Genomic DNA, 26,126 nt, shown 5'->3' on the forward strand with positions numbered 1-26,126 from the left:
CTGCCGCTTTATAGTAAAGCTCCAGGTTTGGTACCGCTAACCCACCTTCCTGTGAGTTTTTTTTCATTATTTCCCTGGATATTCTTGATTTTTTGTTTTTCCAGATGAATTTTGTTATTATTCTTTCTAGCTCTATAAAATAATTTTTAGGTAGTCTGATTGGCATGGCACTAAATAAGTAAATTAATTTAGGCAGTATTGTCATTTTTACTATATTAGCTCTGCCTATCCATGAGCAATTGATATCTTTCCAATTATTTAGATCTGATTTGATTTGTGTGAAGAGTGTTTGGTAGTTGTGTTCATAGAGTTCCTGGGTTTGTCTTGGCAAGTAGACTCCCAAGTATTTTATATTATCTACTGTTACTTTAAATGGAATTGCTCTTTCTATCTCTTGCTGCTGGACTTTGTTGGTCATGTATAGAAATGCTGATGATTTATGTGGATTTATTTTATATCCTGCTACTTTGCTAAAGTTGTTAATTGTTTCAAGTAATTTTTGAGTTGATTCTCGAGGACTCCTTAAGTATACCATCATATCATCTGCAAAGAGTGATAGTTTTGTTTCCTCCTTGCCTATTCTAATTCCTTTAATTCTTTTCTCTTCTCTGATTGCTAAAGCTAACATTTCTAGTACAATATTAAATAATAGGGGTGATAATGGACATCCCTGTTTCACCCCTGATCTTTTTTTTTTTTTTTTTTTTTAAGTAGCTTTTCACTTCCCAAATCAGCTTTTTCTTTTTTTTTTTTTTGAGATATTTTATTTTTTCCGTTACATGTAAAGATAGTTCTCAACTTTTGTTTATACATGCTTTACAATTTCAGATTTTTCTCCCTCCCTCCCTCCCCTCCCTCCCCCCTCCCCTAGACAGCAGGTAATCTGATATAGGTTATATCTATATATATCTATACATATACATATAGATATATATATATACACACACATATATATACACATAATAACATTAATCCTATTTCTGCATTAATCCTGTTACAAGAGAAAGAATCAGAGCAGTGATGCAAAACCTCAAAATAGAAAAAAAAAACAACAGCACCCAAAACAAAAGAAATAATATGGTTCAATCAGCATCTATACTCCACAGTTCTTTCTTTCTTTTTTTTTCTTGGATTTGGAGATCCTCTTCTATCATGAGTTCCCTGGAACTCTTCTGTACCATTGCATTGGTGAGAAGAATATAGTCCATCACAGTAGGTCAACACTCAATGTTGATGATACTGTGTACAATGTTCTTCTGGTTCTGCTCATCTCACTCATCATCAGCTCACGTAAGACCCTCCAGGTTTCTCTGAACTCTTCCTGCTCATCATTTCTTACAGCACAATAGTATTCCATTGTATTCATATACCACAACTTGTCCAGCCATTCCCCAATTGATGGGCACCCCCTCAACTTCCAATTCCTTGCTACCACGTAAAGAGCAGCTATAAATATTTTTGTACATGTGGGTCCCTTTCCCCCTTCCATGATTTCTTTGGGCAAAAGACCTAAAAGTGGGATTGCTGGGTCAAAGGGTATGCACAGCTTTATCGCCCTTTGGGCATAATTCCAAATTGCTCTCCAGAATGGTTGGATCAGCTCACAGCTCCACCAACAATGCATTAGTGTTCCAATTTTCCCACAGCCTCTCCAACATTTATTATCTTCCTTTTTTGTCATTTTAGCCAATCTGATAGGTGTCAGGTGGTACCTCAGAGTTGTTTTAATTTGCATCTCTCTAATCATTAGAGATTTAGAGCATTTTTTCATATGGGAATAGATAGCTTTGGTTTCTTCATCAGAAAACTGCCTGTTCATATCCTTTGACCATTTCTCAATTGGGGAATGACTTGGATTCTTATAAATTTGATTTAATTCCCTATATATTTTAGAGATGAGGCCTTTATCAGAAGCACTGGCCTCAAAAATTGTTTCCCAGCTTTCTGCCTCCCTTCTAATTTTGGATGCATTGCTTCTGTTTGTACAAAAATTTTTTAATTTAATATAATCAAAATCATCCACTTTGCATTTTATAATATACTCTATCTCATGTTTGGTCAAAAACTGTTCTCCTTTCCAAAGATCTGATAGGTACACTATTCCTTTCTCTCCTAATTTACCTATGGTATCACCTCTTATGTCTAAATCATGTATCCATTTTGACCTTATTTTAGTATAAGGTGTAAGATGTTGGTCTAAGCCTAATTTCTGCCATACTATCTTCCAGTTTTCCCAGCAGTTTTTGTCAAATACTGAGTTCCTATCCCAGAAGCTGGAGTCTTTGGGTTTATCAAACACTACATTACTAGTGTCATTTACTACTGCATTTCCTGAGCCTAGCCTATTCCATTGATCTACCACTCTATTTTTTAGCCAGTACCAGATAGTTTTGATGACTGCCGCTTTATAGTAAAGCTCCAGGTTTGGTACCGCTAACCCACCTTCCTGTGAATTTTTTTTCATTATTTCCCTGGATATTCTTGATTTTTTGTTTTTCCAGATGAATTTTGTTATTATTTTTTCTAGCTGTATAAAATAATTTTTAGGTAGCCTGATTGGTATGGCACTGAATAAGTAAATTAATTTAGGCAGTATTGTCATTTTTACTATATTAGCTCTGCCTATCCATGAGCAATTGATATCTTTCCAATTATTTAGATCTGATTTGATTTGTGTGAAGAGTGTTTGGTAGTTGTGTTCATAGAGTTCCTGGGTTTGTCTTTCACCCCTGATCTTATTGGGAAGGCCTCTAATTTATCTCCATTGCATATAATACTTGCTGATGGCTTTAGGTAGATACTGTTTATTATTTTAAGGAAAGCTCCCCCTATTCCTAAACTCTCCAGTGTTTTTATTAGGAATGGGTGTTGTATTTTGTCAAAAGCTTTCTCTGCATCTATTGAGATAATCATATGATTTTGGTTGGTTTTCTTATTGATGTGGTTGATTATGTGAATAGTTTTCCTAATGTTGAACCAGCCCTGCATTCCTGGTATAAATCCCACCTGGTCATAGTGTATTATCCTGGTGATCACTTGCTGTAATCTCCTTGCTAATTAATATCTTATTTAAGATTTTAGCATCAATATTCATTAGGGAAATTGGTCTATAATTTTCTTTCTCTGTTTTTGCTTTGCCTGGTTTTGGTATCACCACCATATTTGTGTCATAAAATGAATTTGGTAGAACTCCTTCTTCACCTATTATTCCAAATAATTTGTATAATATTGGAATTAATTGTTCTTTAAATGTTTGGTAGAATTCACCTGTAAACCCATCTGGCCCTGCAGATTTTTTCTTAGGGAGTTCATTAATGGCTTGTTCAATTTCTTTTTCTAATATGGGTTTATTTAAGGATTGTATTTCTTCTTCCGCTAACCTGGGCAGTTTGTATTTTTGTAAATATTCATCCATTTCATTTAGATTGTCAAATTTATTGGCATTCATTTGGGCAAAATAATTCCTAATTATTGATTTAATTTCCACTTCATTAGTGGTAACATCCCCTTTTTTGTTTTTGATACTGGTAATTTGGTTTTCTTCTTTCTTTTTTTAAATCAAATTAACCAATATTTTATCTATTTTATTGGTTTTTTCATAAAACCAGCTCTTAGTTTTATTGATTAATTCTATAGTTTTTTTGCTTTCAATCTTATTAATTTCTCCTTTGATTTTCAGGATCTCTAATTTAGTATCTAATTGGGGATTTCTAATTTGTTCTTTTTCTAGCTTTTTAAGTTGCATGCCCAATTCATTAATCTCCTCTTTCTCTTTTTTATTCATGTAAGCATTTAGAGCTATAAATTTTCCCCTAAGCACTGCTTTGGCTGCATCTCATAGATTTTGGTATGTTGTCTCATTATTGTCATTTTCTTGGATATAGTTAGTGATTGTTTCTATGATTTCTTGTTAGGCCCATTCATTCTTTAGAATGAAATTTTTTAGTTTCCAATTGATTTTCATTCTACTTTTCCCTGGCTCTTTCTTACATGTAATTTTTATTGCATCATAATCTGAAAAGGATGCATTTACTATTTCTGCCTTTCTACATTTAACTATGATGTTTTTGTGCCCTAATACATGGTCAATTTTTGAAAATGTGCCATGTACTGCTGAGAAAAAGGTATATTCCTTTATATCCCCATTCAATTTTCTCCAGACATCTATCATGTCTAACTTTTCTAGTAATCTATTCACCTCTTTCACTTCTTTCTTATTTATTCTTTGGCTAGATTTATCTAATTCTGAGAGGGGGAGATTCAGATCCCCTACTAGTATAGTATTACTGTCTAATTCCTCTTGTAACTCATTTAACTTCTCCTTTAAGAACTTGGATGCTATACCACTTGGCATACATATTCAATATTGATATTACTTCATTATCTATGGTACCTTTAAGCAAGATGTAATTTCCTTCCTTATCTCTTTTAATGAGATCTATTTTTACCTGCACTTTGTCTGAAATAAGGATTGCTACCCCTGCTTTTTTTACTTTAGCTGAAGCATAATATATTCTACTCCAGCCTTTTATCTTTACTCTGTGTGTATCTCTCTGCTTCAAGTGTGTTTCTTGTAAACAGCATATTGTAGGATTCTGTTTTTTAATCCACTGCAATTCACTTCCATTTTATAGCAGAGTTCATCCCATTCACATTCACAGTTATTATTACTGACTTTCTATTCCCCTCCATTCTATTTACCCCCTTTGTACTTTTTCCCCCCTTCTTTCACCCTATTCCTCCTCACCGATGTTTTACTTCTTATCCCTGCCTCCCCCCATCTGCCCTCCCTTTTTATCACCCCCTCTCTTTTCTTTACCCTTTTCTCCCTTGCTTTTGTCCTCCCTTCTATCAGTCCCCCCCTTTCCCTTCCCCTTTTGATTCCCTAAAGAATGAGTTTAGTTTCTTTATCCCAATGAACGTATATGTTATTCCCTCTTTGAATCAAATCTAATGAGAATAGGGTTGAAACAATGTTCACCCCTCCTTTCTTTCCCTCTATTGTAATAGGTTTTTTTTTTCACCTCTTCATATGATATAATTCATCCCCTTCCACCTCCTCTTTCCTCTCCTCCCCATAGACTCCCTTTTTAACCCCTTAAAAATTTTTTTTGTATCATCACATCAAAGACAATTTATATTTATACCCTCTGTGTAAAGTCCTTCTCTCTGCCCAAATACATTTACAGTTCTTAAGAGTTATGAGTATTATCTTCCCATGTAGGGAACAGTTTAACCTAATAGGGTAACCTTTTTTTTTTTCTCCCCCTCTGTTTACCTTTTTAAACTTGTCTTGAGTCTTGTATGTTGAGATCAAATTTTCTATTCAGTTCTGGTCTTTTCACCAGGAAAGATTGAAAGTCCCCAATGTCATTAAATGTCCATCTTTTCCCCTGAAAGAAAATGCACATTTTTGCTGAGTAATAGATTCTTGGCTGCAATCCAAGCTCCTTTGCCTTTCGGAATATCATATTCCAAGCCTTGTGGTCCTTTAATGTTGAAGCTGCCAGGTCCTGAGCACTCCTGACTGTGACTCCATGATATTTAAATTGCTTCTTTCTGGCTGCTTGGAGTATTTTCTCCTTCACCTGATAATTCTGGAGTTTGGCTACAATATTCCTTGGAGTTTTCCTTTTGGGGTCTCTTTCAGGAGGTGATCGGTGGATTCTTTCAATGATGATTTTATCCTCTGATTCTATGATATCAGGGCAGTTCTCCTTAATAATTTCCTGGAATATGGTGTCTAGATTCTTTTTCTGGTCATGGCTTTCAGGCAGTCCAATGATTCTCAAATTGTCTCTCCTCGATCTGTTTTCCAGATCAGTTGTCTTTCCAATGAGGTATTTCACATTTTCTTCTATTTTTTCATTCTTTTGATTCTGCTTGACTGATTCCTGGTGTCTCATGGATTCCTTATCTTCCAACTGTCCAATTTTAATTTTTAAAGCATTGTTTTCTTCAGTAAGATTATGCACCTTTTTTCCATTTGGCCAGATGAATTTTTTAAGGCGTTGTTTTCTTCAATGAGACTATGCACTTTTTTTTCCATTTGGCCAACTGAATTTTTTAAGGCATTGTTTTCTTCAGTGAAATTATGCACTTTTTTTCCATTTGACCAGTCAATCTTTGTGCTTCCATTTCCAAGCTGCTGATTCTTTTTTCATAGTTTTCTTATTTTGCTTTCATTTATCTCCCCATTTTTTCTTCTACCTCTCTCAATTGATTTTTAAAATCCTTTTTGAGCTTTTCCAGGAAGGCTTTTTGTTCTTGAGACCAATTCACCTTCCCTTGTGAGGCTTCACATGTAGGCAATTTGAGGGTATTGTCCTCATCTGAGTTTGCGTTGGCTTCTTCCCTATTGATACAGAAGCTCTCAATGGAGAGGGCTCTTTTTTGCTTCTTACTCATTATTGCAGCTTATTTATTTATTTTTTAAGTTGAGGTCTGCTCTCGGGGCACCAGAGTCCCTGTTTTGGGCTTCTTGTGCAGGGGTGCTGTGTGACCGGCTTTTTACTCTGAGGCCTTTATGGTGTGTGGAGATCCCCCGCCCTGCACTTCCTGTCTGGGTGCGCTCGGCCAGCCAGGCACCCGCTTCTGGCGTCCATTCCCGCCTGACCTGTTCGTCGCCCTCCCGGCCGGTGCAGGTAGGTTTTTCCACTGTCCTTCCTGGCCACCAGATTTTTGAACCAGGTTCCAGGGGCCTCAGTTGTTCATCTGTGGCCCGCTGCTCCTGCTGACTTGCCCTGACCCCCTCGGCGCTGGGTTGCTGCCCTGCGCTGGGCCTCCCTTTTGCCTGAGTCGGACCGACCTTTTCCTGAAGTCTTCTAAATTATCTCTGGTTGGAGGACTGTGTCTCTCTGTCCCTTTGCAGGTTCTGTAGTTTCAGAATCCGTCCAGAGGCTTGATTTAATGTTCTTTTTGAGGGAACAGAAGGAGAGCTCAGGCAGTTTGCTGTTTCTTCTCTGCCATCTTGGCTCCGCCCCCCGGTCCTTTGTTCTTGAAGAGGACCATGACATCAGGAGGTGATGTCATGACTTGCAATGAATTGGATTTAAGTGAGGGAAGGGAGTAGAGGGTAGGATGAAGAATACAAGAGAAAAATGTAAGTGATATAAAATATAAAAGATATCAATAAAAATCTATCCAAAATAAATACAAATATATATAAACTGAATAAATACAAAGTATTTAAATATAAGCTTGGGAGGCAAAGCACTTGTAGTTGATAGGATCAGGAAAGACCTTGTAGAAAATAGTTCTTCAGCTGCATATTTTTTTTGCAGGGCAATGAGGGTTAAGTGACTCGCCCAGGATCACACAGCTAATAAGTGTCAAGTGTCTGAAGCTGGATTTGAACTCAGGTCCTCCTGAATCCAGGGCCAGTGCTTTATCCACAGTGCCACCTAGCTGCCCCCTTCAGCTGCAATTTAAAGGAAAAAAGGGACTTTATGAGGCAAGGTAAAGTCCCTCTTTAGTTTATTCTGGGCATGAGTATGTGGTGTGCATTCAGTTGTGTTCAATTCTTCATGACCCTATTAAGGGTTTTCTTGGCAAAGATACTGAAGTAGTTTGCCATTTCCTTCTCTACCTCATGTGACAGATAAGGAAACTGAGGCAAATAGGGTTAAGTGACTTGCTCAGGGTCACACAGCTTGTGTCTAAGGTCAAATTTGAGCTCAGGTCTTCCTGACTCCAAGCCCGGCACTCTATCCCCTGTAAAAAAAAGGTAACCCTTGTTCCTGCTTTAAAAGCATCAGCACATGTAATCACTTTGAGTGAGAGAGGGAGAAGGGGATAGAGTTTTGATAAAATCTGTGATATGAAGATCTAGAAATTTCCCCTTTTGTTGTTGTTGTTTTTGAAGAAGACACAAGGAGGATGTGCTAAGTTCCAAGGAAAGCTAGCTTAGATTTATCATTGTGCTTTGACACTCTGGATTAATTCCCAGGAGAGAAAATACAGTTCTTATTCTTGTTCCACCTTCTTGTTAGTGGCAAGGACAATCCTTCCTGGCTAGTTTTACACATAGCAAGTCCAGGAGCTAATTTGGTTTACATTCTTAGAAACTATCAACAATTTCCTGTTTAAGCCTTCTTTGGACACAGCAGCAGGGCATTTTGAGGGATATTCCTGTTCTTTCTACCTCCCTTTCAGAAAGAGAATATTTGTATAATGCTCTTTGGGAGCTTATCATTGCATATAGCATTTCAGGGAACAATCCAGGCCAAGCTTACATAAATCAGGCCACAGGAAAGATGGCCTCATTTGGCTCTGTACAAGTGTTGTTATAAGATGAAAAGTGCTGAGTGAGATAGATGAGTTGGGTGTTCAGAATATGGGGGAAGAGCAGGCACTAATGAATCACAATCTAAGGTTTGTCACCAGCAATCACAACTTAAGGGAAAAGGACAAAAGGAGAGAGGAAGAAAGGGAGAAAAAAGGGAGCATAAGAATAATGTCTTTCATGGGGGCTGGGAAGAAGAGAATAGAAAGGGAAATACAGAGAACATTCTTTGTTCTTCACATGGATTATAACTGAGCTTCCGGGAAAAGATGATTTCACCTGGGTTCTGGCTATAGCAATAGATGGATGGGTGAGCAGGAGGGGAGGATAGAACAAGAAGATCTCCAATCCAACAGACATGTCATGAGAACAGAAAAGTAAGGAAGTTGATAAACCAGCCTCAGACAAAATCAGGGAAATAAAGCCTTCTTCAAGATGAAGAAAGAAGGATGGGAAATTAATTAATTTACTCATGTACTTGACAAAAATATTTTAAGTGCCTGTTACATTCAGTTCAACTCACCAAACATGAACTAGCACTGTGCTAGGCACCTAAGATGCAAAGTTCAAAAATGACATGTACTTGCCCTCAAGGAGCTGACAGTCTTATGTATTAATATTCACACAAATAAATATAAAGTGGAGTGTGATAGGGACAAAAGAGCCATTAAAAATGCTATAGAAAAATTTGAGAATGGAGAAAGAGAACACTATTAGTTGGGGAAGGATAATGATATTTAAATGTATATAGGGAACTTTGTTGAGCCTCTAAATACATTTGGGATAGAAGCAACCATTTGGAAACTTGTGGGGAGCTGGTTTCTGGCCATGTGCAACAAGGGACTGGTATCATATGATGGCAAAAAAAAGTCTTCTGATTGGCTGCTGAGATAGAAGAACTGATGACTCAGGTTACTGGGCCAGAATTTAGTGGATAAACAAAAGGGATGGCTTACCCTTCATTTCTCTCTGTATCAGTGCAGAGGAATACTTTGAACTGAGACTGAGAATGGTTAGGGAAAGGGCAGTAGCCCTGTCTCTTACCCAGGCAAATGGCTGCCTCTCTTTCTTTCTTTTTTTTTCTTTTTTGTAGAGCAATGAGGGTTAAGTGACTTGCCCAGGGTCACACAGGTAGTAAGTGTCAAATCTTTGAAGCTGGATTAGAACTCAGGTCCTCCTGAATCCAGGGCCAGTGCTCTATCTATTACACTACCTAGTTGCCCCTCTGTGCCACCTAGCTGCTCCCCTTTTTTGTGGTGCCTCTCTTTCTTAGTATTTATTCTTTCCTGATCTTATAAAAATAAATATTCTGAGATGGGAGTGTCTAGGTGATCTTGTGAGTCTGGGAAATCCAGAGGTTTCATAAATTGTCCCATCATCTGTTAGAGATAAGTGTTGTCAATAACAGTATGTACCATAGTCAAGAGCAGTAGCCACAGGAGTCTGAAGTGGGCTGCATACCACCTTTGACATGGTAGTATACATGCAGCTACCTTGTAAACATTGTATGGTCTGGAGAGATTGCATGGTAATATTTAGAGACCTCCTCTTCTGTAGTACTGGAGAAGTAAAGGAGAAAAAGGATTCTACATCAGCTGAGCTAGCAAAGTCTAGCAGAGAAGTGGACTATCTCAGCAGAAGAGCAATCCAGTTTTGAAGCCCTGAAGCAGGTCAGTCCAGTCCAGTGCCTGGTCAACCCACCCGGCAAAGATATAACACCTTGGAAGGAGTCAGCCCAGTTGAATAGTGGAATGACTCATCTATTATTAAATTTTATGAGGGCTCTACAAAGAGAAAAGAGGATTTCTAAGAATAGGGAATGATCTACTACATGTACCTCACCATCATCATCCTCACTGTCAGTGAATACCCACTCACTATGGACACTATGTAGATTTAAGAGAGAGTAAGTCTAGGTATTTGGGGAATGCCCATTCATATCACTGGTTCTTGTTATACTTTCATAGTAAATCCTTTTTCTTACAAGCTAATGGAGACAACTTGTTGATTGTTGATGAGAGTGTTAGAAATATGTCCCCTAAGGGTTGCCTCTAGTAGTAGTATTCACCTCTCTGAGAACTCAACCTATCAGTGAGAGTTTTCACTTGGGGAGGTGGTCCCAAAGGGTGTGCCTCATAGAGAAAGAAGCATTTCCACAGATTGAGGTGAAAAGCAAGCACATTCAAGTGCAATTGGAGGACTATTTTAGAGAACAATTAGTAGTCCAAGTAGCATGCGTGAATGGAAATGTGAAAAAAATGTTCAAAAGGTAAATTACAGCCAAATTATGAAAGGTCTTAAATGCCAGCCTAAAGAAATTATAATTCTTTCTGAAGAGAACAGAGAGCCACTGAGGCTTTTTAAGCAACAGAAATGATATAATAAGACCTTTGGTTTAGGAAGATTATTTTGACAGTTGTGAAGAACGGATTGGAAAAGATAGAGATTGGAGCCAGATGATCATTTAGGAGGTTATTAAAATAGTCCAGGTCGGAGCTGTTGAAGACTTGAATTAAGGTAGCATATGTAATGCATTGGGATGGGGATTGGAATGCAAATAGAAGGGTAAGAGGATCCCTGTCCTCAAGGATCTAACCATCTAGTGAAAGTGACTAGACTTCTGGGGTAGGGTGTGGGGGCTGGACCTCTGATTTCATTGGGGCAGGCAATTCAGGATCAAACACTCTCTTCCAATGCAGATCAATATGTGTGCTATAATTTCCAGGAAAGTCTCTAAGGCTAGACATATGCAAAAATAATAACATTGCTAATAAGAATTATAATTGTGCCCAAACACATCCCCCCCCCAAAAGAAAAAGACTTATTTGTACAAAAATATTTATAGCAGCTCTTTTTGTGGTGGCTAAGAATTGGAAATCAAAGGAATGCACATGGATTGGGGAATGGCTAAACAAACTGTGGTATGTGATTGTGATGGAATATTATTGTGCTATGAGAAATGACAAATAGAAAAATTTCAGAAAGGCCTGGAAAGACTTATATGAACTGGTGTATAGTGAAGTGAGCAGAACCAGGAGAACCTTGTGCACAGTGACAGCAATATCGTTCAGTGAAGAACTGTGATCAGCAGCATGATACAAGATAATCCCAAAGGACTAATGATAAAGCATACTATCCACCTCCAAAGAAAGAACTGATATTGATTGAACACTGATGTAACATCCTACTATTTTCCACTTTCTTTCATTTTTTCTTTTATTCAAGTTTTCTTATACAAAATTGCTAATATGGCAATGTAAAACCTTTATCTGATTGCTTACTGCCAAAGGGAGTGGGGAGGGGAGAGAAGGAGGTATAGAATTTGGAACTCAAAACTTTAAATAAATAAAGATGTTTATCTTTTTTTAAAAAAAGAGGGTTCTGTGAACAGTGAGAAATAATAGGAAATAACTGCTTTTTAAAAGGCATCAATAAAATTTTGAAAAGAAAAAAAATTTTTTTAAAGGAATGACAATCGTGTAAGATGTGTGCTATAATTTATAAGTCTCTAAGGCTAGGTGACACATTGGATAGAATGACAGGCCAGGAGGAGTCAGGAAGACTCATCTTCCTGAGGTCAGATCTGGCTTCAGCCACGTACCGGCTGTGTGACACTGGGCAAGTCATTTAACCCTGTTTACCTTAGTTTCCTTATCTGTCAAATGAGGTAGAGAAGGAAATGGCAAACCAATCCAGTATCTTTGTCAAGAAAACCCCAAATGGGGTCACAAAACATCAGACTGAAAGAACTCAACAAATATACATCTACATTGCAAGTAAGAATGACATTTGTATAAGATGCTGAGGTAGATGATGTCTGGGCTCCAGTAAATGAGTAAATTTAAACATCGTAAATTTAAGAATCGGAGGAGAAAGTATTGTGATAGGAAAGGGGACTAGAAACGTGACGACTCCTATACCTACCTCCATCAGGTCTGGTTTCCTCCTCCTCCTCCCAAAGGGTTTATGTTAAGGAAGGGACCAGATGCAGAGCGCCGCCTCCCGGCTGCAGTGCGGCCCTCCGCCCTCCAGGGGGAGTAGGTCATCCCTGGGAGATGACATCAGAATCCTTCGCGTCCTTCCCGGCGGCGAGCGGAAGGAAAACTACCCTCTGGCCCGCGGGCCCAATCGTTGGCGGCGGTGGTGGCGCTGCCGAGTTGGCGGAAGTGCCGGCCCTGTCTCCAGCCTCCTGTCTCCGGCCCCTCGTCGAGATCTACCCTGCATTGACCCGGGCTGCCGGAGTTCGGCCCGAGTTTGTGCTGCGCCGGGCGGGATGGAGAAGAGGAGGATGAACCTGCCCAAGGGACCGGATACGTTGTGCTTCGACAAGGACGAGTTCATGAAGGTGCGGGCACGCCGGACTGGGGGGCGCGCCGCTCGTCCCTCGGGCCCAGCGTCTCCTCCCCTCCGCGGTGCCCCGGGCTCTGGGCCCCTGTTCTACAAGGAGCGGGCACTGCTTAGCGAGGGGCTGTGCCACGGCTGCTGTTGTATCTGCCCCCCGCAGCCTGGGTCCCAGCGACCCTCAGAAGGGAGCGAACGCTATTACACCTGTTTATCGGGGAGGGGGTGGGAGGCGGAGCTACGGACCCAAACTTTTAAAAGTCGGTGGCAAGTCCAGGGACTCGGGCTTGTTATGCCGGCATTCCAGGTTCTCCAGGTTAGCTTATCCTAGGTGGGATGAGTTATCAGTTAAAGGTAATGGGGAGTAGAGTCCTGGTCAGGTCGGGGTTAGAGCCGACCAAGGCTTCTTAACCTCGCTTGGGGCAGCCTGGTGATGTTTATAAATGCCTTTTCACAGTAATGTCTTTAAATGCATAAAATAAAATGCGGCTTGTCAGTAAACGTTTCTCAACATGCTCCCTGTGCACCAGGCTCTGTTAGAAGCGCTGGAGACACCGAGGTGGGTGACAGCCCTCACTCCCTAGGAGCTTACAGCCCAATGCGGGGTAGAGAACGTGTAAACAGCCACAGTTTGTACAAACAGAGGAAAGGCACACAGATTAAGCGAGACGGAAAGGCTTCTTGTAGAAGGTGGGGCTTTAGCCAAGATTTGAAGGAAGCCAGGAGGCAGAGAGGAGGAGCCAGAGAAGTCCGAGCAGTGGACAGTCAGTGAAAATGCCTGCAGTCAGGAGCTGGAGGATCTTGTTTAAGGAACAGCGAGGAAGACGGAGTCACTGGGACATATAGTGCGCTTCAGGTGAGAAGACTTGTAAAGGATAGGGGTGAGGGGGCAGTTTGGGCTTTGAACGCCAAACAGGATTTTATATTGAATCCTGTAAGTTATAGGGAGCCACTGGAGTTCAAGTTGAGAGGTGACATGGTCAGACCTGCACTTTAGGAAGATCAATTTGGCATCTGAGTGGGACTGAATCGGGGAGAGATTTGTGGCAGGAAGACCTTTTGCAGTAATCCAGTTAGGAGGTGATGAGGGCCTCACTGGGGTGGTGACAAGTATGAGAAGAGAGAAGGGGGCATATGTGAGAGATGGAAATAAAGTAAACTTGACAGGCTTTGACCACAGGTTGGATATGGGTGGTGAGAGAAAATGAGGAATTCAGAATGACACTTAGGTTGTAAGCCTGGGAGGACAGTGGTATAGATCTGTAGGGTTAAAAAGGAAAATATGTTGACATAAAGATGTATTATTTTTCCCATTCAGGTTCACGGGCCCACTGAAATCTAGGTGCCCCAGGACCTCAGGTTGGACTATAATCCTTGGACTAGATATAGTTACTGAGATCCCTTCTTTCTCTGAGATTTTAATTATAATCTATTCCATTCTCTTGTTAGTGTTATGAATTCCCTTTATGACATCCCTGAAGAGGTCGTATGTTGTAGATAGACTTCTGGCCCCCAAACTGGGAAGATCTGGGTTCATATACTGGCTTTGTGACCCTGGCAAAGTTTCTTACTTTCTCAGTGTTCTAGGCCAGCAGTGTCAGACTCAAGTCGAAATGGATTCCTGCCGACTGCATATTGACTTAGAAAACTACAAATTAACATTATCTCTATTGTATTATATTTTTACAATCTAATGGCAGAAGTTATTTTGTTAACTATTTCCCAAATATTTAACATTAAAATTTTAATCTGGATTTTAATGCCTTCACTTCCTCTACTCTCACTCTTCTCCAAACTTTTTACATTCTGACCTTAGACCTCATCACTCATTTGGAACTACTTCCCCATAAGTTGCCAATTGCTGAATCTAATGACACTTTTTTGGGGGGTGGCATTTTATTTTCCAATTACATATAAAGATTGTTTTCAAAATTCATTTTTGTAAGATTTTGAGTTGCAACTTTTTCTTCCTCTCTCCCTTTCCATCTATCTCCCTCCCTAAGATGGCAAGCAGTCAGATATAGGTTATACATATATACAGTCAAGTTCTACATATTTCCTAGTGGCACTTTTAATCATTTGGCACTTTTAACTACCATCTCTTCTTGGATGCTCTCTCTTCTTTGAGATTTTGTGACACTTCTCTCTCTCTCTTTGTGTTCTCTGCTCTTTCTGGATTCATTATCAATATCATGATTCCAGTAACAGTAGGTGTACCCCAAAGTTCTGTCCTGGGCCCTCTTTTCTCTTCTACAGTCTTAGCTCCTATAGTTATTCTCTCTGTAGATAATTTCCAGATCTAGGTGGTACAGCGGGTAGAGCTCTGGGCCTGGACTTAAGAATACCTGAGTTCAAATTTGGCCTCAGACACTAGCTATATGACCCAGCCCAAGTCACCTAATGTTTGTCTGCCTCAGTTTCCTCAACCTTAAAATGGGGATCGTAATAGCACCTATGTCTTAGGGTTTTTGTGAATATCAAATCTGACATTTGTAAAGAACTTTGCGCAGTGCCTGACACATTAGGTACTATATAACTGCTGTCAGGGGGCAGCTAGGTAGTGCAGTGAATAGAACACCGGCCCTGGATTCAGGAGTACCTGAGTTCAAATCAGGCCTCAGACACTTAATACTTACTAGCTGTGTGACCCTGGGCAAGTCACTTAACCCCAATTGCCTCACTAAAAAAACAAAACAAACTATATAACTGCTGTCATTATCATCATTATTATCCTGATTATTTCTATATCTAGTTTGTCCCTCTCCTGAGCTTCAGCCTCACAGCACCAACATCCTACTGGACACATGAAATTGAATATCCAGTATACTTCTTAAAACTCAGTATATCTAAAACAAAAATCTCCCCCAACTCCCCCTCACCCACCCAATATTCCCAAATTCTGTTTCTCTCAAAGGTACCACCATTCTTTTATTAGTTTCCCAGATTTGTAACCTGTTTTATCCTTGATTCCTCACTCTCTCTCATGCTACACATCCAGTTGCCAAATTTTGTCATTTCTACTTCCAAAACTTTTCTCCCATCTGATGCCTTCTTTTTACTCAGCCCCTACTTAAGTTCAGACCCTCATTGCCTCTCACCTGAACTGCTACAGTGCCCAGTTTATTGGTCTCCCTTCCCCAGCCTCTACACAGCAACCCAAGTGAGTTTCCTTAAGCACTAGTTCAAACATGTCACTTCCCTACTTAGTAAATTCCAGTGATTTCCTTTTTTCTTTAGACTAAAATATATAACTCTTATGTTTTGTTTTTAAACCCTTTTTGAGGTAGCTACAACCTGTCTTCCCAAACTCATCACATAAACTTCACTTTTCTTCCTTTATCCTCTTTGTGGTGGCCATCGCCTGTGCTTGGTTTTTACTTCTTCCTCACACCTTCCTCATAGAATCCCTGAATTCCTTCAGAATGCAGCTCAAGCACAAGCTCCCCGAAACCTTCCCTCTATTCCTTTGCCAAGTATTAGTCTTCCCCTCCCTTAACTACCTGGTATTTATTTTTAGTGTTGTGTATATCCTTATATATGTATGTTCTGTCTCCCTCTGTAGCATATAAACTTCTCTAGAGTAGGAATTGTTTCATTGTCTTTACATCCCACAGTATTGAGCACAACTCAAGGAACAGAGTAGGTGCTTACTTAATTCTTATTGATTGATTGATAATATTTCTGTCCCTTTGGGGAATACAGAATAAATAATTCATTTTCCAGGATCAGTTCAATTCAAACTTTTATTAAGAACCTACTAACGCAAGTAGCATTCTAGGTGCTACAGATAGTGGATCAACAGTGAAATATCATCACTAAGTAGCATTTCTTCTACTGGAGGAATACATACAGAGGGAAATCACTAGAATTAAGGGGGACCTGGAAAGACTTCTTTCAGAAGGTGGGATTTTAGCTGAGATTTTAAGGAAGCAAAGAGTCAAGAGAGGAGGAGGGAGAGAATTCCAAGCATAAGGGACAGCCATTGAAAATGCCTGGAGTCAGGAGATGAAGCGTCTTGAAAAGGGAACATCGGGGAGGACAGTGTCACTGAATCATAAAGTACCAAGGGGTTGGGGAGGGAAGAGAAGGTGTAAGAAGACTAAAGGTATATGGGGCAACTAGGTGGCATAGTGGATAGAGGGCCTGGCCTGGAATCCAGAAAATTCATCTTCCTGAATTCAAATCTGGCCTCAGGCACTTACTAGCCTGGGCTAGTCACTTGGTGAAGTTTGCCTCAGTTTTCTCATCTGTAAAATGAACTGGGGAAGGAAAGGGCAAACCACAATAGTGTCTTTGCCAAGAAAACCCCAAATGGGATCACAAAGAACTAGACATGACTGAAACGACTTAATAGCAACAGGAAAAATGTGTGTGGGGGGGACAGTTTACAATGACCTTTGAATGCCAGTTGATTTTATATTTGATTCTGGAGGTAATCAGGAGCCATTGGAGTTTATAGAACAAGGGAAGGACATGGTCAGACCCAGACTTTAGGAGGATCGCTTTGGCATCTTTGTGGAGGATCGACTGAAGTGGAAAGAGACTTGTGACAGGGAGAACAAATAGCAACCTATTGCAATAGTCCAGGCATGAGGTGATCAGGGCCTGCGCTAGGGTGGTGGCAGTGTGAGAAGAGAGAAGGAGCATTGTGAGAAATATTAAAAAAATAAAATCAACAGGCATTGACAACAGATTGGCTATGGATAGTAAAGAGGCAAAGATAACGTGTAAGTTGCAAGCCTGAGGCGGTGGTGCCCTTGATGTAATAGGAAGTTAACAAGAGGGGAGTATTTTGGGGAAAAGATAATTAACTCAGTTTTGGACATGTTGGGCATGTTGAATTTAAGATTCCTGCAGGACATCCAGTTCATGATGTCTAGTAGGCAGTTGGAGATGCAAGACTGGAGATAAGGAGAGATGTTTGTGCTGAATGAATAGATCTGAGAATAATATTCATAGAGATAACTGAACTTATGAGACCTGATGAGAATACCAATTCATACAGTATAGAGGGAAAAGAGAAGAGTACCCAGGTTATGGTCCAGAGGGATACTCACCTTTAGTGAGTGTGACCTGGATGAATATCCAGCAAAAGAAACTTGAAAAAAAATGGTCAGGGAGGTAGGAGGAGAATCAGGATAGAGTAGTGTCACAAAAACCTAGAGAGAAGACACTGTCAAGGAGAGGAGGATGAGCAACAGTGTCAGTCGTTGCAGAGGTCAAGAAGCATAGGGATTGAGAAAAGGCCATTAGATTTGGCAATTAAGGAGCAGCTAGATGGCGCAGTGGATAGAACACCGGCCCTGGAGTCAGGAGGACCTGAGTTCAAATCTGGCCTCAGACACTTAACACTTACTAGCTGTGTGACCCTGGGCAAGTCACTTAACCCCAACTGCCTCACTAAAAAAAAAAAAAAAGATTTGGCATTTAAGAGGTCATTGGTAACTTTGGAGAGAGCACTTCTGAGTGAATGATCAGGTCACACAGAAGCCAGATTTTAGAGAGTTAAGGAGAAAATGAGATGAAAAGAAATGGCAGCATCTGTTGTAGACCTCAAGCCACAAAAGGTAGAAGAGATAAAGGAAAATAGCTAGTGAGGATGATTGAGTGAGTGCTTTTTAGTGATAGGAGAGGCTTATAGGTAGCAAGGAGGTAGCCAGTAGACAGAAGATTAGTAGTGGGTGGTGGGAGTAATACAAGGCTGGGATTTGGCATAGCAAGATTGTCTAAAGGATAAGGTAGCCAGGAACTTGAGAAGAGAATAGTGTGAAGTGGAACTGGTTAACCAGTGAGTCAAGATGGGGAAGGTAGCCAGTGCAGAGGTAATGGCCTGGCAAAGAACTGAGGAGCATCAAGATTGGAAATAACAATGAGGATGAAGAACAGTGTTAGGAAGTAAAAAGGTAGAGGGAAAGGTGAAAGGACAAAAGATTATGATCAGATATAGGATTTTCAGAGTTCAGGAATGGAGTACTTGTGGGTGATGGCAAGATCAAAGCTATTATCTGTGCATGTAGCTGAGGTAGAGTGGAAAAGTATTCATGGGAAGTAAGTCAGTTGAGGAAATGGGAAGTTAGGGTACTTGAAGAGATATTCATACATATGTTGAAGTCACCTAGGATGAGATTTGTCATTTCTTGGGGGCGTGGGGGTATTTATATATAAATGTATTGATGTTCCCTAATATGAAGGTAAGAGTTTGGAAAGAAAGACTTGTGAGCCATTCATTGAACATCATTCATTGAACTCTTTGAGGAAGGAAGGAGAGTGTCCTAAATGTCAGTAGGTAATAGCTATCAGAATTTTGATTGGGTGGTAATTATGAATTGAACCTCAGAGGAAGAAAAGTTACAAGGTGATGATGGTAGAGGGAAGGCCTAGAAGTGACAGTGGAGAACAAGGAGTATCCTGATTCCCTTCCCTACACCAGTGAGTCATGTATAAGTGAAAGTACAACCATTGCTGGAAAAGGTGACCAGCAAGGTTGTACTATCATGAGGGAGCCAGGTCTCAGTAAGTGTTAGAAGACAGAAGGTGTGAGGAAGGAAGAGGTTTAAGATGAAAGCTTTTTTGTTAAAAAGAGCACCCACAGTAGATAGGATGAGTATCCCTGGAGTGGGAGTGTGGGACGGGAAGAGCAGGTTGAGGGCTTTTTTCATCTGAGGCCCAGGAATAATAATGCCTACATAATATTGTGTGAGGATGAAAGGTAATCTACAGTAATGGACAGATTCTCTTATCAGGACTATTATTACCACCCTTTATTGTTCTGCGGTGCATATAAGGTCAATAAACATTTTAAACAATTTGGGGTGGGGGGAAGGATTAGAGTAAACAATATTTTGGGGGGCTAGATGGTTTAGAGAGCAAACCTGGGACTTCATCTTAGTATAGTATATTATTAAATGTATTGAATTGAACTCACTTGTGTAGAGGTTCAGAGTACGTAGAGGCTATTGTTTTTTGGCAACTTCAACTTTTTGGAATATAACTAAGAACCGGAAATTAAACAGAAAGGCCTGAGTAGTCATAGTAATTATCATCACAAGGTTCATATACTAAAACTCAAACATAGGAGAAACCTTAGACTTTTGAAGCCTTTTCTTATTTCTGGTTAAAAACAAAATTGGACCTCTGGTATATTAGCCAGAGAATACTGGATTTCTTTATCTGTCTTTGTATCACTAGAACAGCCCAGTGCCTTTCATATAATTGACACTTAATAAGTGTCCATTGACTGAATGAGTGAGATTCAACAAACTGGAGGAGCAGTGGTTAGAGGCATCAGCCACCTTCCCAGAAATAGGAAGTTACACAAGGATATTGAGAATAAAGGAAACAAAACTATAAAAGGTAACTCAAAAACTGCCATGTAGGACCCTATAGTCTGAGAGCAAGCAGTGCTCTTTCCAGGAGTCACAGAGGCATCACTTTATTTTATATACAATAATCTACCTTAATTATGATTCTGAGGTTAAATTCTTTTGTTTAAAAAGGCAGGAAAGAAGCAGCATAGAATAGTAGAGAGAGATCTGGTCTCATGGTTAGGAAAACTTGGGTCCAAATCCTGCCTCTGGCACATTGATAGTGTAATACTTGGCAGCTCCCTTAACTTCTCAATGCCCCAGGTAGTTCTGAAAGATTGTGTGTTACTGAACAATCTCCAGGGGTGCTATCCTTGCCACAATAATGAAGTCACAGATGAGATCCCTTAAAAAGGATCAGAAAGTGAGTAATACTTTTTAGAAAGGTTTTCATCAGATGTGAGATCGTGTGTGTGTGTGTGTGTGTGTGTGTGTGTGTGTGAGAAGAGAGAAAGAGAGAAAGATGGGTGTGTGTATATATATGTATATATATAATTATGGCATTTAAAGGAATACTAGCTAACATTTTGTGCTTTGTGGTTTGTAAACCATTTTGCATATATTATCTCATTTGAGCCTCATAACAACTCTGCTAGATAGGTTCTGTTATCTCCATTTCTTCATAAGGAAACTGAGGCTTAGCAAAGTTAGTCACTTGCCCAGTGTCATATGTCATAAGGTTAATAAGGGTCAAAGCCAAGATTCAGTCCAGTTCTAATTTGAGTTCTCTTTGTGCTACACTGCAGTATCTCACCATGTTTCCTGAACATGAATGGATGTTATGAATATAAACCTCATATGAATGAGGTGTTACTGTATGTAAATATTTCATTTGATGGTAAGGAGATATTTTCCTTGCTTTTGATTTCCTTTTCATCACTTGCAGTTTTGTAAGACTTAATATTGTTCAAATGAATGTTGGTTTTGTGGTCTCTCTAGCTGTAGCTCCCTAGATTGTTGGTAATTAAGTATTACTTTATCCTTGTGAAATCCTCACTTTTAAAATGAAATTGGATTGCAGAATATAAATTTTAAATAGTTCTAATCAATTGGCCTTGTAATAAAGCTTATTTTCCTGGAACTCTCAAATACAGAGTAACTAGTAATCCTTTAAAAATAGCAGATGGGAGAAATTAAAGAACAAATAACTATATGAATAAGATACTATGTCAGCCAGGTTATTCTGCCAGATTGTTGAAGAACCTGAATTGGAAACTATGGAAGAGTTCCTAATAATGTTTTCTCTTTAATGCTAAATTGAGAAACTGAGAAGAAATAAGTACCTAATACCTTGCAACATGGTAGGCACTTAGTTTGTTGAATGAATAACATAATTATTTTTCTAATAAATGCTTTCTTGGGTTTTTAATTGTATTAATATAGAATTATACAGAACTTAGGAAGTATATATGCTTTATAAATATAACAGTCCTTTATTTTTATCCTTTAAGATCTTTTACACATAGATTTTCAAATCTGGTTTTTAAATTATTTAATAGTAGAATAATTTAGTCTTGCTATGGGTTTTGGAAGCTTTGAATTTTTCATTTTGTGAAGACTGCCTAAGTTAGGGAATATACTGGGGGGGTTGGTTTTGCTTTTTGTCTAGAAAATGAAAATCATTGCATCTCACACTCTTATGATGAATGGAGGCATGCATGTTTGTTGTTTGTTCAAAAAAAAAGTTCTACAGAAATTAAGAGAAGGGGTTAATTACAAGAACATTGAGTTTAGACTTGAGAATCTGGCTTACCTTTCCACCTCCCAACTCCTTTCATTTTACAGATGAGAAATTGAATGACCTGCTCAAGGTGACTTGGGTCTCTGAGTCTAAATCCAGTGCCCATTACATTACATCATGCTGCCTCTTCTTATCTGCCTTTTATAGTTCTATGCTACTGTATTAAGTAATTGTTGTCTTTTTGGAGGCAGCATGGTCTTATCAATAGTCCTATCTTGAAAAAAATGCTAAAGCAGTGTTGGACTGGTTTAAGTAAAAAATAACATTTAGGACTGGAGAAATGCTACTCCTACTACCCTCTGTCCTGCTCACACTACCTTTGGAGTATCATGTTCTGTTCTACAAGACTTATTTTAGGAAGGACTTTGATAAACTGGACAGGATCCATATGATACTTGTTATATTGTGAATTGAGGACAATCATGATATCATGGTTTCAGCTGATATCATAGGAGAAACCGTTGAAGGAATTTGAAATGTTTAAATTGGAAAGAGAAGGCATTTCCCCCAAGGGAAACATGATAGTTGTCTTCAGGTATTTGCATTATTTTTTTTTTTTTTTTTTTTTTAGGCAGTGGGGGTTAAGTGACTTGCCCAGGGTCACACAGCTAGTAAGTGTCAAGTGTCTGAGGCCGGATTTGAACTCAGGTACTCCTGAATCCAGGGCTGGTGCTTTAACCACTGCGCCATCTAGCTGCCCCCTGTCTTCAGGTATTTGAAGGGCTGATACATAGAAGAGAGATTGGGTATCATCTGCTTGGCCCCATGCAGCAGAATGGGGAACAATGTTAGTTGAAGAGGTAAATTTATGCTTAATATAAAGAAGAAATTCCTAAGAGTTAGACTTCTTTCTCTCTCCATCATGGCATGCACTTCCTCCTTATCTTTACCTCATAGAATCCTCTCTTCCTTTAAGACACACTTTCTGTGTGAGGCTTTACCCTATGTCCCCAACTGGTAGTGCTTTCTGTGTCAGACCACCTTGTATTTAAATATTTTGTATTTTTAAATATTTAATCTCTTTATATTTATTCGGTCTATGCTTATATTTGCTTGCTGTATTCCCCATTTGAATACAAACTCCTTAGGAGTAAGACTTGTTTCTTCTCTTATATCTATATTTTCCTTCAGGTCTTAGTTAAAGTCCTACCTTCTGCAAGAAGCCTTTCCCCATGGTGCCCTCCCTCTGAAACTACTCCCAATTCCTACAGTGTAAATCTTGTTTGTACTTAGTTGTTTACATATTGTCTCCTCTACCAGATTGTGAGCTCCTTGTGGGCAGGGACTATCTTTTCTGGCATATAGTAGGTGCTTAATAAATGCCTGTTAATGACAAAAGTTGGATGACTCTTTGTCAGGTATGTTGTGTAATTTAAAATTCTAAATGTGGGTTCTAATCTGTCCCCCCCAGTTTTGGGGGGAAACTGACTAAAATCACTGATAAATGAGTTTAGGTTTTTTAAGGGTTTATTGAAAAATAGTAAAAGAAAGAGAAAGATTGAGAACAGATTTCCTATAACCTGGCAATCCTAGCCTTCCTAATCTCCCACTTCTGAAGTTCTTTGCCACCACGCCGATGTCTCGCAGACAAAGAGGCTGAGCTCTCCCCGCCAGCATCCGCTTCCTCCTTCCTCTTCTCCTCCCAGAAATGGGAGGTTCTTCAAACTGATTGGCTAGTGTCATTCAAATTCATTGGTTCACTGGTGTAAAGTTCAAAGTTGTTTGCTTCTGAGAACAATTACTTCCTTAAGTACCAGCCAGATGTGCTTATAATCTAGTAACCCAGTAATCCAGTCTGCGGTCAGTTACCTTATTCCATTCAAACACTTTAAACCATTCTCCAGGTGGGCCCCTGAGTATCTGCTAAATCTCATCTATCAAATTCCATTATCTTGACACATTCCCTCCTTTGTTTCTTCTAGGAACAGGGTATTCCTTGATGAAACACACCCTATGCTAACAAACAATATGTAAATAACAATATAGGAAAAGAAGAAAGAGGAAATTTTGTCCAGAGGGATGGTCCCTCTTGAACCGGCACTTTGACATTGCCTGCAGAGGGAGAGCCTCTGCAGAGAATACATATTACAAATGGTGTATATGATAACAGAAGGAAAAAAGAAAAACAAATTGTATAACTGCCTCAACTCTGTATTATATGGGTATAAATCCTCCAAAAGGGGGGGAATGTAATATGATAGATAGATAGATAGATAGATAGATAGATAGATAGATAGATAGATAGATAGATAGATAGATAGATAGATAGTTTGAGTAAGAGTTATATTGTGAAGACCTCTCACTGTTTAATTTGATCATTGACAATGCTAAGCTAAGAATTCATGAAAATTCAGCAGTTCAACAGCTAAGTAAGTCCAGAGACAACCACAGTCCAGACTAGAGTCCAGTTTTCCTGAGGACATCCCACCACTCCAAGAAGACAAGATCTCAAAGACTTTGAATGAACAGATTTCCTATAACCTGGCATTGTACTCTTCCAGGCTAGTTGAAATTCCAACTCCTAGGTTTTGGGATAGTGGCTTCTTTTATAAGTCAGTGCTCTTGGGAGCAGCTGGGTTGATAAAGCACCAGCCCAGGATTCAAGAGGACCTGAGATCAAATCTGGCCTCAGACACTTGACACTTACTAGCTGTGTGACCCTGGGCAAGCCACTTAACCCTCATTGCTTCCCACCCCCCCCACCCCACCCCGCCCCCGCCAAAAAAAAAAGTCAGTGCTCTTTTTTTGTTTCTCATCTGTGCACCTCTTTTTTTTAGTGTACCACTTTACTTGTCAACTAAATTACTTAAAAGATATTTTTAAAATATATATTTTTGTACCTGAATATTCTGTCTGTTTTTAAAAGCTTTATAAATTCAATTAAGCCAATAATTGGTAGATATCTACTATTTGTCCTACACTGGGCTAGCCTTTGAGGGTAGCAAAATTAAAACAACATGGCCTGCCATCAAGGAACTTGTAATCTAATGGGAAACATAGGATGCATACAGAAGATGTTACTTGGTAGAATGTAATGAGACAAAGGTGAGATCCAGACAAAGTATTCTAGGAAAATCTGAGAGAGATTTTCACTTTTCAGCTGGAGGAGTCTGGAAAAGCCTTATGTGAGGGGTGGCACTAGAGCAGATCTTTAAAGGAAAATTATTTCCACAGGTAGAACAAATAAGAACAAAGAGATAAGTGCAGATTAGTTCCAGGGATGGGAGACAACTTGAGATTGGGGAATAGCTAATGGTACAATTTGGCCAGAAGGTAGAGTACATGAATGCAAGTACTATGCAATAATTTTGAAAAGGAAACTTAAGAGCCAGATTGCTGAACACCTTAAATGCTAGCCAGATGAGTTTGTAGTTCATCTTACAGGGAACCAGCACAGATTTTGAGGAAGAAACCTTTGATCTTAAGGATATTCTTTTAGCATCTCTGTGAAACATGGATCATAGAGCAGGAGAGACCAGAGATAGTGAGGCTTGAGAGAACACTGACAGAATAGTGAGAAGTGATTGAGGACCTGGAATTTGAGTAGTGGCTGTTTATGAGGAGAGTAATATTGGGGACATGGAATGAAAGGATTTGGAAACCGCTTGAATGTTAGGAGTGAAGGAGGGGGAAGAAGCAAAGGTGCTATAATTTTGAATCTGGATGATTGGGAGCAGAGGGATAATATGAACAGAAATGGTGAATTTAGAGGGAAGGAATGTTTTTAAAAAGATCAGTTCATTTGAGTTTGAGGCACTTCTGGACTTCTTAGTGGAGATGTGTGACTTCAGTTCGGGTTAGATAAGGCTAAAAGGAACATAGTACCTACCTAATGTATACTTACATATTATATATATGAACACATACATATGTGTGTGCATGTGTACAAATCATCTGCTTAGAGATGATAAATTGAACTCTTTTAAGTGTATGAAAAAGAAAGGATATACTTCAGGTCATTGATAAAAATGTTGTAAAACACAGGATAAAGAGGAGAGATAATGTCTTGGGAACCTTAAAGAGGAGATAGCATACAGATAGAAGGGGACATGAGAACGATAAAGTTACCAGTTATGAACTGTTGTTAATTATTACTAGTCTCTATGTAACTCATTTTAACCTATGGTTTCCAGGTTTTGAAAAGCAACTTCTTTAAATCTTTTGAAAGGGCTTAGATCTTTAATATCATAAACCTACCGGTCTTTTATTTAAATTCCTCATAACCTTTCCGAAGGTATTTTTAGGATACCTCAGTTTCTTTTTGTGGAATTTTATTACCAACTTCACCATTTTGAAAATAAAATAGTATTTGTGAAAGTACCTTAGACTAAAGTATATAGTAAATCATTTTCCATACTTTTTTTTTAGAATACATTTTTATATTGTATGAGAATTT

The 26,126-nt window shown here is 39.2% G+C and overlaps 2 protein-coding genes across 3 annotated transcripts in view; one reads left to right on the forward strand and one right to left on the reverse strand.

Moving 5' to 3' along the window:
• Nucleotides 1-12,508, reverse strand: part of LOC122754715 (insulin-like growth factor 2 mRNA-binding protein 1) — a 168,789-nt gene extending 156,281 nt beyond the window's left edge. Inside the window, 1 exon segment of the mRNA XM_044003193.1 lies at nt 12,393-12,508. Within this exon segment, the coding sequence (XP_043859128.1) occupies nt 12,393-12,508 (116 nt within the window).
• Nucleotides 12,390-26,126, forward strand: part of COG2 (component of oligomeric golgi complex 2) — a 78,865-nt gene continuing 65,128 nt past the window's right edge. Inside the window, exon 1 of one of the 2 annotated variants that reach the window (XM_043963321.1) lies at nt 12,390-12,629. In XM_043963321.1, the coding sequence (XP_043819256.1) occupies nt 12,558-12,629 (72 nt within the window). In that variant the 5' untranslated portion in view covers nt 12,390-12,557. Of the gene's footprint in view, nt 12,630-13,294; nt 13,482-26,126 lie in introns of those variants that run through there. The other variant, XM_043963322.1, reaches the window with a different exon arrangement.

This window comes from Dromiciops gliroides, chromosome 4 (genome assembly GCF_019393635.1).
Source record: "Dromiciops gliroides isolate mDroGli1 chromosome 4, mDroGli1.pri, whole genome shotgun sequence".
Lineage (NCBI taxonomy): Eukaryota > Metazoa > Chordata > Mammalia > Microbiotheria > Microbiotheriidae > Dromiciops > Dromiciops gliroides.